Source organism: Poromitra crassiceps (assembly GCF_964638095.1).
Source record: "Poromitra crassiceps genome assembly, chromosome: 11".
Classification (NCBI taxonomy): domain Eukaryota; kingdom Metazoa; phylum Chordata; class Actinopteri; order Beryciformes; family Melamphaidae; genus Poromitra; species Poromitra crassiceps.
Genome location: NC_139643.1, coordinates 47,154,687 through 47,171,771, shown reverse-complemented (window position 1 = coordinate 47,171,771; position 17,085 = coordinate 47,154,687). Strand labels below are relative to the sequence as shown.

The following is a 17,085-nucleotide window of genomic DNA, read 5'->3' as shown; positions in this document are numbered from 1 at the left end:
TGTGTGTATGTGCATGCATGTGGATGTGTGTGTGCACATATGTATGTAAAACACACATTCACACAATAACTGGATTTTAAATGATTTCCGAGCATAAATCGGAGGCTCCGCTGCACCTGTGGCCGGTGGAGGCGATGACGATCTGGTCCCCGACCCTCCAGGTCACCTGCTTCATCAGGGTCAGGGTGACGGAGCCGTTGGTGGCGGTCTGGGCCAGGTGGGTCCAGGGAACGGGAACCGGAATACCTGGAGAGACAGGTTCATAACAATGACTGGTACCTGAAGTGGGCGTGTGGGTGTCGCTGTGGGTTTCGCTAATAACCCCTAATACCTCTAATAACCCCATACAGCTTAAATGACTGTGTTACCTGCCCGTTATGTGACATCACGACGTGCCGTCAGGGGTTTTCAGAATATGTGTCACCTCTATTTCAATTCTCTGCTGCTGAATCTCTAGCATGACATTTTTGGATCTGCACATTCAATCATTGTTCAGAATTTCAAAAAAGAAAAAGAAAATAAATTACCCAACATACATACGGGTGTATGTATGCATTTATTGTGTGTGTGTGTGTGTGAGAGTGCATGTGCGCGCGCGCGTGTTTCCATACCATGCAGATCCAGCACCCCTTCTCTGACAGCCAGTGTCTTCGTTCCATAGACGGGGAGTTCCTGGGAGCGGAGGTTTCCGTGCAGCGTGATGATGGCTTTGTGCTGGAACGGCGCCCCCTCCTGGCCGATCTGCAGCCGCCCGCCGTCTGTGATCAGGATGTTTTCGGCCTGCAGCTCGATGTCCGCTTCGTCAAACACCAACGTCCCTCCTGACAACACAGAACAGCAGGGTACAACCGGTACAACCTGAATGTTGACAATTTCACATACCAATGCTTCATCGCTGCTTATAGTGTGTGAAATATTCAAATACAAGATGCCATTTCTGACTGTATGGCTGCACCATTACATCAATTGGACAAATTTGACGTGACTTGTGCATCATTTTATAGACATTTTGCTGTAATTCAGCACATATAGTATCTTTGGAAGCCTCGGGATCTGGACTAGAATTTAAAATAACGTTCTGTGGGTTTGAGCAAAGCTTGGCCGTGCAACATGTGTTTGTAATGATGCCGGTGGGACCAACAAGATGTTAGTCCTAAGAAAGAAGCAACTTCTCAGGTGGTCCTACAACCAGAACGTGTTATTGGGAAAGTTCTTCAGTACCTTGAATGAGGAGCATCTTCAGCACGGGGGTGCTGCTGTCCAGCAGGATGGTCTGGCCTTTAGTGATGACCGCGAATGTGCCTTTCTCTGGTGGAGACAGGCCGCCCCAGGTGAACCTGGACGACCACACGTCGATGTAGAAGAAATCTGCATTGTCCTGAAAGAACCGGCGACAGATCATGATGGCAAAATAAACACAGTGAAGAAATGAAGAACATCATCAGATTATTTGATGAGTAGCATGAAGATGAAAAAAAACACTGAAGCCCTGTTCGGAATCGGTCCCTATGACAGAAATAGTGGGCTATTTAGTGTGTTCGCCATTTTGTACTAGTGTCCACTATACAATACCCACAATGCACAGCGATTTCTAGTGAACAGCGAATGTACCCTACATTTTCGCCGGCATACCACAATGCAATGCGGTCGTCTTTACTGAAGAGGAAAAGAAAGTCGCGAGCTCGCGAGGTAACGCTACTTGACCAGCACAGCTTGGGAGACAACCAGACAACAACACCATACTGTAGTTGACAAAACCACACACGTAATTAATTCGAACTTTCAACAATTTATTTAGGATTTAGCAGTCAAAACATGCAACATCAATACTACCTGAGGACATTTCAATCTGCTGGAGAGCTCGGTTTGTTTATGTGATTGCTTGCGTCACATGAATACCCGGCGCATTTTGTGACGCAATGATCTTCAGAAGAAAAATCTGTGTAGTGTCTGAAACTATTTGATTATTCCCCAAATAGTTCACTATATGATAAACACCACAAGGGTGAATAGTGAGTGAGTGAATGAGTGAACCATATAGTTCACTATATGATAAACACCACATGGGTGAATAGTGAGTGAGTGAATGAGTGAACCATATAGTTCACTATATGATAAACACCACATGGGGAATAGTGAGTGAGTGAATGAGTGAACCATATAGTTCACTATATGATAAACACCACAAGGGGAATAGTGAGTGAGTGAATGAGTGAACCATATAGTTCACTATATGATAAACACCACATGGGGAATAGTGAGTGAGTGAATGAGTGAACCATATAGTTCACTATATGATAAACACCACAAGGGGAATAGTGAGTGAGTGAATGAGTGAACCATATAGTTCACTATTGAGTGAGTGAATGAGTGAACCATATAGTTCACTATTGAGTGAGTGAATGAGTGAACCATATAGTTAACTATTGAGTGAGTGAATGAGTGAACCATATAGTTCACTATTGAGTGAATGAGTGAACCATAGAGTTCACTATATGATAAACACCACAAGGGGAATAGTGAGTGAGTGAATGAGTGAACCATATAGTTCACTATTGAGTGAGTGAATTAGTGAACCATATAGTTCACTATTGAGTGAGTGAGTGAATGAGTGAACATATAGTTCACTATTGAGTGAGTGAATGAGTGAACCATATAGTTCACTATTGAGTGAGTGAGTGAATGAGTGAACATATAGTTCACTATTGAGTGAGTGAATGAGTGAACCATATAGTTCACTATTGAGTGAGCGAATGAGTGAGCCATATAGTTCACTATTGAGTGAGTGAATGAGTGAACCATATAGTTCACTATTGAGTGAGTGAGTGAATGAGTGAACATAATATAGTTCACTATTGAGTGAGTGAATGAGTGAACCATATAGTTCACTATTGAGTGAGTGAATGAGTGAACCATATAGTTCACTATTGAGTGAGTGAATGAGTGAACCATATAGTTCACTATTGAGTGAGTGAATGAGTGAACCATATAGTTCACTATTGAGTGAGTGAATGAGTGAACCATATAGTTCACTATTGAGTGAGTGAATGAGTGAACCATATAGTTCACTATATGATAAAAACCACAAGGGGAATAGTGAGTGAGTGAGTGAATGAGTGAACCATATAGTTCACTATATGATAAACACCACAAGGGGAATAGTGAGTGAGTGAATGAGTGAACCATATAGTTCACTATTGAGCGAGTGAATGAGTGAACCATATAGTTCACTATTGAGTGAGTGAGTGAATGAGTGAACATATAGTTCACTATTGAGTGAGTGAATGAGTGAACCATATAGTTCACTATTGAGTGAGTGAATGAGTGAACCATATAGTTCACTATATGATAAAAACCACAAGGGGAATAGTGAGTGAGTGACTGAATTAACCATATAGTTCACTATAAAACCACAAGGGGAATAGTGAGTGAGTGAATGAGTGAACCATATAGTTCACTATTGAGTGAGTGAATGAGTGAACCATATAGTTCACTATTGAGCGAGTGAATGAGTGAACCATATAGTTCACTATTGAGTGAGTGAGTGAATGAGTGAACATATAGTTCACTATTGAGTGAGTGAATGAGTGAACCATATAGTTCACTATTGAGTGAGTGAATGAGTGAACCATATAGTTCACTATATGATAAAAACCACAAGGGGAATAGTGAGTGAGTGACTGAATTAACCATATAGTTCACTATAAAACCACAAGGGGAATAGTGAGTGAGTGAATGAGTGAACCATATAGTTCACTATTGAGTGAGTGAATGAGTGAACCATATAGTTCACTATTGAGTGAGTGAATGAGTGAACCATATAGTTCACTATATGATAAACACCACATGGGGAATAGTGAGTGAGTGAATGAGTGAACCATTCCGAACGCGGCTTGAGAGGTGAAGAAGAGCTTTGATCTCAAAACTCACCTGTTCAACAAAGACTTTGGCCTCTAGTCCGCTCTGTTCTCTGTTCTCTGTGTTCTTGTTTTATTTGTTATAAAACAAGAACATGGTGTCATGGTCCCGCCATTGTAAAGCATCCTTGTGTTCCTAAAGGCGCTATTCACCTTATGTTCCAACGCGGGGATCGGCCAATTACTTCCTATTGTGTTGACAGTGACACTTCCTGTGACAGCACAGTACTGACATTGTGTTTATTGTGTTATATCAGCCTCTAGAATAATCTGCTGCTCAATGTGAAATTGCAGCCAGTGAGTCAGACTAGGTTTGACTAAAACAGACGGCGTTTTGAACAGTAAGTCGTAAAACACAACTGGGTCAAGTGGGCGGGGCTGCATAAGGTGAATATAAATACAAGTTATTATTATTATTATTATTATTATTATTAATTGCCTTCCCAGCAGAGAAAGGCCTTTCTCTCCTGCTTTCTCGTTTGAACAAAGTTAAGTTAAGTTAAGTTATCCTTTATTTATCCCCACGGGGAAATTCATCCAAAGCCGCCCATACTAATCTAGAATCTAGATGTTTATGGTTTGTTCAAGCTCCTGTGGGAGTGAGAGATGAGAACCTTGAGAATCTGCTCTTAAATTCTCATGGTTCTTATCTCTCACTCATGGTACTGTATGACATTTTGCATGAAAAGAAAATGCCCGTCAAACAACATATTGACATTTCTCCGTCCTCTCTCACCATCTTGGCGATGCCTCGGTCTCCGATGCTGACCCGGACCTTGGTTTCCTGGGACCGGCGCTGAGCGTTGGTCACGCAGACGATGACCGTTTCGTTGGCCGACTGGACGTCACAGACGGATCCTGCGATGGTCACGCTCACCTCACTGCTGTTGGTGCTGCGGGGGGTGACAGAACCAGGCAACAGAGAGACTCACTTGTGAACGGAGGTGAATGAAAATTTGTGAAAAGAAGGTAGGAAAGTATATTCACTATATTCACTATGACAATCAAATCGGGGCGGCTTTAGCTCAGGAGGTAGAGCGGGTCGGCCAATGACGCAAGGGTTGGCGGTTCGATCCCCGCTCCCTCCCACCTGCCGTCGTTGTGTCCTTGGGCAAGACACTTAACCCTCCTTGCCTCGTATGATTGGTATGAATGTAGACATGAATGATGGTGGTCGGAGGGGCCGTTGAGCGCCGATGTGTGGCTGCCACGCTTTCGAACCACCGGTACGAATGGTGTGAACGAATAATGATTCTGTGAAGCGCTTTGAGCACTTGGAAAGGCGCTATATAAATCCAATCATTATTATTATTATTATTATTTATTAAAAGCAAGAAAAAAATGTTGGGGGGGTATATATATTTTTCTGACCCCCCCCCACCCCCGTTTTCTCCCCAATCATACTTGACCAATTCCCCCTGCTGTCCTGGTCATTGCCCCACCCCCTCTGTCAATCTGGGGACAGCTGTAGACTAGCACACGCCTCCTCCAATACATGTGCGAGGAGTTTCCCCGGTAGGACGTAGCGCGCCGTGGGAGGATCACGTTATTCCCCCGAGCCCCCCCCCCCCTCCCCTACGGCTGCACTACCCGGGCGCCCAAAGCAAGAAAACGTTGACCCGTGCAAAAGAGCAGGGAGGGGCAGGGTGGTGAGCGATTGTGTTGTGTAAACTGAGCATTTAATTCTGAACATTGGCCCATAATCTGGGTGTGCCGGCTCCATTGTGCCGTTTGCACACTACAGTATGTCATCACTGCAGAGGATGTTGCTGCACACTCCCTGAAACCAGAGCCGTATAGATAGAAGAGTCCCGACATCTCCATTCACTCCAATGGACCAGTTTTTTTACTCTCAAGAGTTCCAGGAAGTAAGGTCCTGGATTAAGCAAGCACTGTCGAGTTGCAGCAAAATGGACAGTTTGTGTTGTACTCTGAAAGGGTTTTCCATCCCTTGAATAAAAATTGTACATTATCAGCTTTATTTTAGCATGCAAAAGTAGCGCGAGACCCATTCCTGGCTGTTCATTGGCTAACGAGTCTGGCATTTTGGTCCTCCGCTGACGCCACTCTCTCTCTAGAGCAGTGGTTCTCAAATGGGGGTCCGCGGACCCCCAGGGGTCCGTGGCACTTTGCCAGGGGGTCCGCGAAAAGTTTTCAAGTAAAAAAAAAGAAAAAAGTTTTTTTTTTTTTTTTTTTTTTTTTTATAAAATGCTACATGTTACTTATTCCTTCTCAAACTACTTCCTACATGGTGCTAGTCTATCAAAATATCTTGGCTGTCATTGATTGTGTTGCATAGTGGTTTTCTGTACTGTTGACAAATTGTGATATTGTAAGTCGCTTTGGATAAAACAAAAGTGTCTGCTAAATGATGTAATGTAAATGTAATGTAATAAAAAAAAAAAAAAAAAAAAAAATTTGCAAAATCTTCATAGTTCAACGAAAATAGTTTATGCTTTAAATCTAAAATGGTTCATGGATTACATTCTAATAACAAACCTATCAAATTAAAAGTCAAGCACGTTACCGTGGAAACAATTAAGCTTAGCCCAAAATCACAAATCAGAATGAGGGGGTCCCCGGTATATTTTCTATCTTGTAAGGGGTCCTTGGCTGAAAAACATTTGAGAACCTCTGCTCTAGAGGACACTACCTGAAACCAGAGGCACTGATGTTGCTGCACACACTACCTGAAACCAGAGCCGCTGATCGTGAGGGCGGTGCCCCCGGCGGTGCCTCCCCTGCGTGGGGAAACCTCGGCGATCAGCGGGGTGAGCTGGGACTTGTAGGTGAAGCCACTGGAGATGTTGACGGCATCCAACTGGTTCATGACAGCGACCACACAGCCCAGCTCTGACTCAGTGCCTGAGGGGTAGACAGCAGCCACACACACGCACGCACGCACGCACGCACGCACGCACACACACACACACACACACACACACACACACACACACACACACACACACACACACACACACGCACACGCACACACACACACACACACACACGCACACACGCACACGCACACACACACACACACACACAATCAAGATGCATGCATGCAGAGGACAAGCAGCCGGAGATGTCCCGCCACGTCTCTGACAACTTATTGTCTTATCTGACACGTCTTGTCATTTCTCCGATGTGCTTGACAGGCCGACAACATTCCTCGCAGAAGAATTCATGCTCCATCAAAGCTTTTGAAGCTTCCACAGGAGTGGTCGGGCTCAAACTGTAATCAGATGGTATCTACAATGCAAAGGTTAAATGTAATTGGTAGAGACCAAAAATAAACCAGCAAGGGAATGCATTGTTGCCATACGTATAAACATGCGAAATTATTGCTAAGTATACAAGAAGGGTGGGAAAGATGAACAATCTCTTAAGATGCAATTTCGCTGGTATATTTGTCTCCTGCCTATATAACAGCATATAATATTACAGTATGTATATTACTATATTACAGCATTATCTTGCTGATTGTCGTCTGATGAAGGCCTCCTTGATGACATATCACATTTTTAATATTCTCTAAGTAAAGAAACACTATTTTTAAGCACGAGTGTGGTGCTTCAACAATAATTAAAATGGCCATTACATACATCATTTTGGAATCCACTAGTCCATGCCATGATACATACAGAATACGTAATGCACTACTAGAATAAGGCGGCTGGGGGTTCCGCGGTTGATCATAATAGACCCTTCTCACGGGGGCCATTTTGTGTCAAAAAGGCAGGGTAAACACACTAATGAGGGTTTCAAACTTCCATGATTGGAATTTGGAAACCCTCATTAGTGTTTTGCTTGCACCTGTGTTTATTCTGCCTTTTCGACACAAAATGGCCCCCGTGAAAAGGGTCTATCGCTCAACTGCGCATGCGCGTGAGCAGGCGAACACGCAAAGCGTGCGGGCTAACAGGCGAGCACGCAGAGTGTGGGAAGCAGGCGAGCGAGCTAGAGATGAGCGCCTCGATACTTCTCGTCGTTTGTAATAAGTCCCGCCATACTCACCGTTGTTGAATGGAGAGCGGCAGTAGAGATGGGTGGATGTGGACATTTCTCTGTGGACTTCACATTCCTCCCCGCAGATGCGCACAGTGGAGTCGTGAGGGTCAAACCCAGAGCCTCGCACCGCCAGCAGAGCGCCGCCGCCAAAACTGCCTGGATCACAGACAGAGACGCTTATCAAAAACTCTTGAAAATAAGATTAAACTTTAGTGACCACTGTGGGGGAATTGGGTCATTGCAACAAGGAATAGGATATAGAAAACAACAAGCAAAACATAGGCCATGTTCACATTACAGGCAAATCCGATTTGCTGCGAAAGTCATTAATCATCATTATCTTGATTGGTTTCCCAAATCAGATTTGGGAGTGTGTCCGCACTGCCACAAATCTGATTTGGGCAAGTGTTCAAGTCGGATCTGTGTGTCCAGAAGTCCATATGTGGTTTGGGACAAGTGACACAAATCAGACTTGGAGCGTCCAGACTCATAAAACCAATCTGGATAGAAGCATTAATAGATCATTAAAGTTCACAAATCAGATTTGGCCTCCTAGTCTGAACATGGCCATAGTGTCTCACTGCTTACCCTCACTGGGCTGGACCCCGCTAAGAAGCAGCTCGTAGGTGAAAACAGCATCAGACAGGGCGCGACCTTTGACCCGGTGGTGGAGCAGGACCGGATACGCCCCGCCCGCGTTTTCCCCGGCGGTGCACTGAACCTCCGTGTCGCTCACGGCCGACACGTTGCAGGGCACGCGGTTCACGGTCACAGAGACGAGCTGCGGGTCGCTGCCGAAACCCGATCCTGTCAGAGTGATCACCGAACCACTGGGGCCTGTGGGACGCCAACAGAGAGGAGGGTAAGGGGAGACGCGAGAATAAAGGAAATGAGAGAACGGATAAAAGTCATAAGAGATAGATAAGGAATAATATATTGCCTCAAAGACATTGTTTAGTTATTGATACTCTATGTTGTTGTCTGCAAGATGCACTTATTTGTGGGTGTTGCCAGGAGAAAATGTCCTGAATAAATATGGTGTCATGTTTTTATCGGAATTGCAGGAGTACATGATGCTCTGTGAGTAGATAAAATCTTCTGAGCTAGAGCTCAACAAACACTTTTAAAACCCATCTTTTCATCCTAAAAAAACCCCACCCATCATCAATCTACAAATAACGCTGTAATCGCCAGGACGCTGCACTGCAAAAATCTCCATCCTAACAAGTAATTTAGTCTATCATCCAGTCCTAAAATCGGAACTTTGTCAAAATAAATTAAAACTCTGCCAATGGGGTTAGATCATCCTACACGTGTCCAATGCAAATCAATTTGTTTCAAGATTTTTGTGGAATCAAGTAGAACGGTGATCTGCCTTATTCTGACAGCTTTCAAGATATTCACACTGATTTCTAAAAGAAGAAAACAACACGTGAAACTACATTAGTTCTCTCACCTCATTGGCAAAATTTTGTTGACTGAAGAAAGATAAGATTTGAAGGTTGAATATGAGACTAAATGACTTGTTAAGATGGATGTCTTTGGCAGTGTGAGACATGATGGACTCTGCTCACCAGTGTTGGGGCTGATGGAGCTGATGCTTGGCGTGTGATCCTGGGAGTAGGTGAAGTTGAGAGGAGGATACTCCACAGAGAAAACCTGGACGCTGACGGTCACCAGCCCCTCACTGTTAGGTGGGGTCAGGCAGCGCAGCCACCCTGGGGTGACCTCCTGGATCGTGCAGGGCGCACGGCCGACCGTCACGCTGGTGTTCCCCGGGGCGAAGCCGTTTCCGGTGAGGGTGAGAGGGGTTCCTCCCGCCACGCTGCCCACGTCTGGCTGGAGGGTCGCCTCCGCGCGGCTGCTCAGCGTGGCCTGACCGGACGCCAGGCCTTTGCTTCTCACAATCACTTGGATGTCGTGGCTCCCGGCAGGCAGAGCGCCGACCATCAGCGTGATGTTGTCGTCCGTGACCTCGGTGACCTCGAGCTCCAGGACTGGAGATGAAAACATCACGATTTATAGTGACCAAAATGATCACGGTTATCAGTATTATTAAAATGTGCTGAAAGTACTGATACACTCACTGATAATACACTCCCTGAAATAATTTCACCAAGTTTTATATTGAAAACTCAGAGCTAAAAAGCACCGATGCACTCACTGACATCATTTCACCAAGTTTTATATTGAAAACTCACACCCAGACGCTGGTTGTTGCTAACTTTGGTTGATGATGGACAGTATTTACAGTGTTTTTCAAAGAGCTGTAATCAAACATGGTTTAATAATAATAAAAATTTGAAACGGTAATACTAACCGTCAGGAATTCTATCACGGTTTATCATCACAACAAAGGCCATCCTTTCACTCCTCTCCAGGGTGCCGGCGATCACTGCCACGTCGTCCAGGCTGCTGCCGAAGCCCTCTCCGGAGATGACGACCGCGGTGTCGTTGCCGTCGACGCTGTCGGGGGAAATGCCGGTGACCGTGGGCGTCACGGAGGGATCGTAGATGAAGGAGCAGTTTGAGTGACAGGAGCTCCTGAGCCGGCCCGCCTGGAAGACGACGTCGCCCTCGCGTGGCTGGGAGGGTGCGGTGTCGCAGACGACGAGGGTGTAGTTGACTGAGCGGACGGAGCAGGGCACGCCGGCCACGGTCACCACCGCCTTCGAGAAGAAGCCCGAGCCGCGGATGCGGAGCCTGGTGTGGCCGGTGGGGCTGCCCGCGGGGGGCGTGACGGAGTCGATGACGGGCAGAAGCACGAAGCGGCGGCCGAGCTCCTGCGGCACGGCCACGATGGCGGCGCCCAGGTTGTTGACCCGGACCGCCACGGGGTGCGGCACGCCGACGGGCGCGCCGCTGTCCGGCCGGAGCCTGCAGTTGATCTCAGAGTGAGAGCTGTTGATCACCACGCAGGGGAAATCGCCCACTGTCACCTGTTACGGAGCAGACAGGTGAGAAACACAAGGAGCAGACAGGTGAGAAACACAAGGAGCAGACAGGTGAGAAACACCAAGGAGCAGACAGGTGAGAAACACAAGGAGCAGACAGGTGAGAAACACCAAGGAGCAGACAGGTGAGAAACACCAAGGAGCAGACAGGTGAGAAACACAAGGAGCAATGACTATAAGACACCAAGCAGAAGTCACATTTTTAGAACAAGTGAAAACTAAACACGGAAAAATAAAGGTGCAAACTTGAACTGAAAATGGTTGGATGGAGTGAAGCCATAGAAAAAAGTTCTTAATTCTTAGTTATTGGCTGGTGGGTGATGACATAAATGTGCAAAAATATGAATGGATTCACAGTCATATTGAGAATGATAGGGTTTGAAATAGAAAGATGTTACAAGTTCGTATTTAGACTTACTGGATAACAACAACATGGCTACTGAGTAACAAGATCAATAGTAGTAGTTATAGTTTGGGCATACAGATATCTTTGATATCTCATTTCTCATTTCATATCCTCATTGACGAAACCTTATAATAATAAGTAAATAAAATAGGCCATTAAAAGTCCTCTAACCTCGTTGGCGCAGGCGGTGTCGCTGAAGCCCGCGCCCTGGATGTGGATGAGCTGGTGCGCTGAACCCTGGCTGGGGGAGATGGAGTGCACCGTGGGGGTGGCACAGGCCAGGAAGCTGAAGGAGAGGCCGACCGACGTCTGATTGGACGGCTGGTCGCACTGCGGGGAGGAGGCGCACTGCGGCGCCGCCCTGCTGACACGACGTGACCCTGCAGGGGGGAAGAGACGAGACGCCTCTAATGTGAGTTTTGACCTCACGAGCCTGGAGATCACTGGAACAAGATCACACTTCAGGCCTGACGCATTCATGTTATTGGTTACACCTGCTTTACTTCCTGCTCTACCACCTCAAAACGGTTGCTGTGAAAAGGGCCTATTACTGTAGCTCTGGTCTCGGTCTTGACTTGATCTTCTTGATTCAAACTTGGCTGGACCTAGTCTTGGAATTGACTTGGACTCAACTAAGATGGACCACAGCCTCGCATTTTGGGGCCTGATTTGTACTGCCTACTACAGTATCTATTGTGTCTTCTACTGTCCCTCTTGCACTAGGTCCGGTCCTGTTGTCCCTGTACCATACTATGTGCAAGAATGTACTGTCTTACCATATAAATTGTCTCTGCTCCAATGCCACCAAGACAAATTCCTGCATGTTTACTGTACTTAAACAAGACCAGGCAAGCCTAGTTAAGCCGGACCCAGACTGCTGTCCACCGTTGTGCAAGTTCACGTAAGAGCTAGCTCAAAGTTCAGTTCACACAGCTTAAAATGAAATAGTTCACCTTCATAGTTCACAATTTTGAAATGTGAACTAAACGGCAGGATCAATCTGGGTGGGGAAAGTGAAAAGGCAGCTCTTGCCTCTCCCTCATTACAACTACTGAGGTGCCCTTGAGCAAGGCCCTTAACCCCAACCGCTCCAGTGGTGCGGCTCAGTGTCCAGCAGATCAGACTGTGGTTGTACTGGTCAGCTTCCAGGTGTGAATGTGTATGTGAATGTGTGTGTGTGTGTGTGTGTGTGTGTGTGTGTGTGTGTGTGTGTGTGTGTGTGTGTGTGTGTGTGTGTGTGTGTGTGTGTGTGTGAGTGTGTGTGTGTGTGTGTGTGTGTGTGTGTGAGTGTGAGCAGACTCAGCAGAGTACCCCTAAACATGCGCAAACCTTTTAAACCACAGAGCTTTTTTCCCCTCGACCCCCCGCCCCCAACACCACCCATATGCCCTTAGTCACTAACCCTCCCACCCCTCAAATCCAGACTCTCTAGCACCTTCCTATTCCTATGACCCCCTTTCTCCATCGATCGATCGATCGCTCGATCTATCTATCTGTCTGTCTGTCTGTCTATCTATCTACCCATCCATGCATCCATCATCCTTCTATTTACCGCCTGTCATGTGTCTGGCCTCCATGTCTGCCACTCTGACGGAGACTCTGCTGCTCTTCTCCTCCAGAGGCTCCACTCTCACCACGCCCTGCAGCAGCCTCTTGTGGGCGTCGTCTATATAGCCGCTGCTGTAGTAATACACACCGGGTGCAGTGAAACGGTAGCCGAAAAAGCCTGAGGGCAGAGAGAGAGAGAGAGGGAGAGAGAGAGAGAGAGAGAGAGAGAGAGAGAGAGAGAGACAAAGAGAGAGAGAGAGACAGAGAAAGAGAGACAACAGTGTAAATAATGTGTACAGTAGCACACTCGGACATGGTGTGCTCTTGTCCCATTCTGTCTGTCACACATTTGAATGGGTGACACATTCCACCACAACAAATCACATTTCTGGTGTGACTGACATCTTATGTCGTTTGTTGTTGTTTTTTTATGATTTTTCTTTTATGATTTCCGCCCCCATTTTTCTCCCCAATTGTACTTGGCCAATTCTCCCTGCTGCCCCGGTCGGTTACTGCCCCACCCCCGCTGCTGATCTGGGCAGAGCCGTAGACACACGTGCTTCCTCCGATACATGTGCAGTGACGTGTTATACCGACTGTACCTTCTTTGGTCTTGGTCTCTCCGCTGGTGAACGGTCCCCCTTCGTAGGTGTTGCCGCTCGGGCTGGAGACGCTGAAGACCCGGTAGCCCACGTTCTGGAAGGCCGGTGCCTCCCAACGCCAGACCACCGTGTCTCCAACAGACACTGTCAGCGCGGCAGGTTTCCATGCATTTCCCTCTCCGAAATCTGGACAACAATACAGCAGACGTACAGTATATTATATTATTATTATTATATACAGTATATACAGTAGTACAGTATATTAGACACACAGGCAAAAGAATCCAAAAGAAAATGGGTCATCGCCCGTGGGTTTATAAGTCTGCAACCCAACCCGGTTCATGCATGGTCAAAAGCACAATGTTTAAGGCTCCTCGCTTTGTACTGATAAGCTCTGAGCGCTGATCTCATTCTCTCTCTCTCTCTTTACAAATGATAAAGGGAAAATCAAGTCCTTTATAAATGTTATCAGTAAAAAGGAAAATGACCAAATAATACACGGACCACGAGGCTATGACTTTTAAATAGGAACGTTTTGATGTGGGGTTTTCGGGTCTGTTGAATGTTGCATTACAGTCAGACTTAAGTTGACTAGTCTCGGGTTTAATTTCCAGGCCTGTGCAGACCTCTACCGTGGGTGTGCAACATCATGTAATGTATATACTGTAATTACAACTCCTATTCAACATACGAACAGATACGAAGAAACTTCCAAGAATGGAGCAGACAAACTAGTTTTGTAACACTTAAAAGGTTTTCCCATGATATGACATCATACGTCCCCCCCCCCCCCTCCTGTTCATCCTCACACGAGCCGAGTCACATTGTCACCGCCCGGTGACAGTTTCCTGGCTCGCAGCAAATTCTTCTCCAGAAGTGGAATCCTGTTTCTGTTTTGTTCTCAGTCAATCTGCTGAGCAGTTGGCTTGACAGCTGCACAAAGGGTGGTGGAGGTAAGCCTTACCGCGGTGGGAGCCTTGGTTGGTGACGGTGTGGGTCTCCTCCTCCGTCTCCACGACACATTCCAGCTCGTTCTCCGAGGCGGCCGTTACTTCGCACTCTGCGTCTCCTGTCACGCCCCCAAAACAAACCCCGCCCACCAAGAAGATGCGTGAGATGTATGAAAGCAGCAGCAGTAGTGAGGGGACATAGTTTAGCTTGACATGATCTTCTGTGTGTGTTGCTTCACTGTAGACTCATGGAGGGGAAATGACATGCCAACATGCAAATTGTGGTGGCGGCTGGGAATTTGATCTGTCAACCGTAATTTTAATATCTGATTTATTGGCTGGTAAAAATCATGCACGTGGCGGGTGATTTCTGGGGCCCAGCGTTCATTTTGTTGACGAAAACTAAAACTTGACAAAACAAAGAAAACTAGATGTTCACTAAATGAAACAAAGATGTGATGACATAAAACTATGATGAAATGTATTGACATTTTCAACGAATAAAAACTACACGAAAATGTTAGGGAGGGACGATTTGGGAAGAGATCCAATCAGAAGAGCGGAGGGAGAAGTTAAACAGTTGAATCTGTGTCTGTATTGCATGTTCAAACCTTAATAACAGATTAATAGCTCTTTCCAATGAGTTTGGAAATTCTAGAGAAACATGCTTTACACTCCCCCCCCCTGATTTCCCTGATTTCCTGTGTTATGTTGAATTGCTTGAGCTCATGTTGCTTACCGATGGACACTTCGTTGTCAGAGGTGCTGAACCCAGAGCCGCTAATGGTTAGCGTGGTTCCTCCCAGCAGGGAGCCGAGCACCGGGGAGACGCTGTAGATCTCCAGGATGTACTCAATGGTGCCGTTCACACCATCGCTATGAAACGGAGAGCAGAAAAGAGTCCAACATAGTCTTGATCGAAGGATCCACCATTTGGAAAACATGCTTCCTTCTCTTACAAAACGTTTGCTGGCTTGATGGTAAAACTGTGAATATTTTCTGAATTAGTAGAGGACTGAAGACCTATGTACTATGTACTACTATGTAATACACAATATTTTAGAAGGTATAATCTTTTCTCCCTAATTTCACATGTAGAATTTGAGAAAGAAACCTTTGTCTTCTGATCAAAGTCAAGTAAATACAGATGACAGAAGACAGAAGAAGAGCATAATATGTTTTTTTTTTTTTTACATAAACAAATATAAATAAACAAATATTCAAAACACTAGTCACCACTTGATGAAAAATAACATGTATGGTTCGCTCTCAGTGAGAAAGCAGAAAAACAAAAAACGTTATGTTTTCTCTGTTGCAAACAAAGTCTTTCCAAATGAGGAAACCGTGTGCGAGAAACATCTTCTTCGTTTGATGATCGTACCTTGTCGTGGGGTAGCCATTGTTGCCCACCTGTACGTCCACCTGGTACAGGCCGGGGGGCAGCACGGGGAGCAGACACGTGATGTTGGTTTCTGTCCACTCTACAATGGCACACTCCTCCCTGCCGACGAGCACGGCGCTATCATTGTCTTGGCCTCCCAGGTTTGAACCCTGGATGGTGAGAACGCGGTGTCCTGCACAACAGAAGAAGAATGGAAAGCGTCAACTACAACACATCTTTCCGTGTAAGAGTTCATGCCAGTGAAGTGCCGAGGTAATTGGCATGTTGCAACTAGTTTGACAATGAGGCTTTGAAAAGTGTCATTAATCGACCTGTGGTTGAACAAACCCAATTGTTGTGTGGACATTTCTCCGTTGAATACTATAATTAAGTTGGGTGACATATCGTTTATCTAATAGTGTCTGATTTTCAAATCCGTCACCAAGGGTCTAGCAAGAGAAAAGGGCACAAACAGAGAAAACCTGCAAGTCAACATTCACAGCGCACCGGAACAAATCTAACGCGTGAGAGCTAATAAAAAAAGGTTTCCACGCAGCCTCTCGAGCAACATGCCAAAACTAAGAAGTAACGACAAAAACTCTTGTGCATTTAATTGCACAAGATCTACCCTTCTGTCTCACCACTGTGTGACAGGTGTCAGAGTCGCCATCAACTCGCCATCTTCGGCTACTCGGAGACCTCTCTGAAAAAACAACTCATTCTGAAGGAATGGAAGTCCTCCTCTTCACCTTCTTTTCAGGTGTGGCTGATGGACATGATCTCATGACTCAGGTCCCTGAGAGCCAACTCGCTTAAAAGGTTCTCAACTATCTGGGACGTGTTCTTGGCCTCCTCTGACGAGGTTAAGAACGACAAGTGACTGAGGTTAGTGGTGACGGATGGCCCGCCCGACTGGTTTCTCATGGGCCCCTTGCGTGGGATCCCATGCACAATATCTCTTACAAACGCAAGCACCTTGTTCTCTAAAAATTGAAAATAAAATATCGGAAACAATTTAAAATAAATAATAAGCAACGACAAAAGATAACGATGAAATGACCAACGCAGAATGGGATACCTGTCGGCATTCAGCCTACATTAACATGCCGTGCGTCTTCTCTTCTGACAATTACATTGACGGATGTACCACAGGATTGATAATTACAGTGTTTCCCCCGAGAAGCATTTCAGATAACGTGTCACCACCATCTCTCACGCACCCTTAGCCTCCGTTAGTCCACCAGTTGTGTCGTGAATGAAGATTGATGGCACCGATGAAAAGAAACTGCCATTGTGCCGCCATTACACACTTCTAT

At 45.9% G+C, this 17,085-nt stretch overlaps 1 protein-coding gene across 2 annotated transcripts in view; it reads right to left on the bottom strand.

Moving 5' to 3' along the window:
• pkhd1l1.1 (PKHD1 like 1, tandem duplicate 1) overlaps nt 1-17,085 on the bottom strand; it is a 66,017-nt gene that overhangs the window by 24,910 nt on the left and 24,022 nt on the right. The window contains exons 33-47 of one of the 2 annotated variants that reach the window (XM_083646213.1): nt 15,770-15,962; nt 15,128-15,264; nt 14,403-14,507; nt 13,439-13,624; nt 12,841-13,014; nt 11,460-11,668; nt 10,249-10,867; nt 9,503-9,925; nt 8,517-8,765; nt 7,935-8,084; nt 6,608-6,782; nt 4,654-4,810; nt 1,222-1,378; nt 612-821; nt 117-246 (exon numbers count right to left, since the gene is read on the bottom strand). In XM_083646213.1, the coding sequence (XP_083502339.1) occupies nt 117-246; nt 612-821; nt 1,222-1,378; nt 4,654-4,810; nt 6,608-6,782; nt 7,935-8,084; nt 8,517-8,765; nt 9,503-9,925; nt 10,249-10,867; nt 11,460-11,668; nt 12,841-13,014; nt 13,439-13,624; nt 14,403-14,507; nt 15,128-15,264; nt 15,770-15,962 (3,274 nt within the window). The remainder of the gene's footprint in view (nt 1-116; nt 247-611; nt 822-1,221; nt 1,379-4,653; nt 4,811-6,607; nt 6,783-7,934; nt 8,085-8,516; nt 8,766-9,502; nt 9,926-10,248; nt 10,868-11,459; nt 11,669-12,840; nt 13,015-13,438; nt 13,625-14,402; nt 14,508-15,127; nt 15,265-15,769; nt 15,963-17,085) is intronic. The other variant, XM_083646214.1, reaches the window with a different exon arrangement.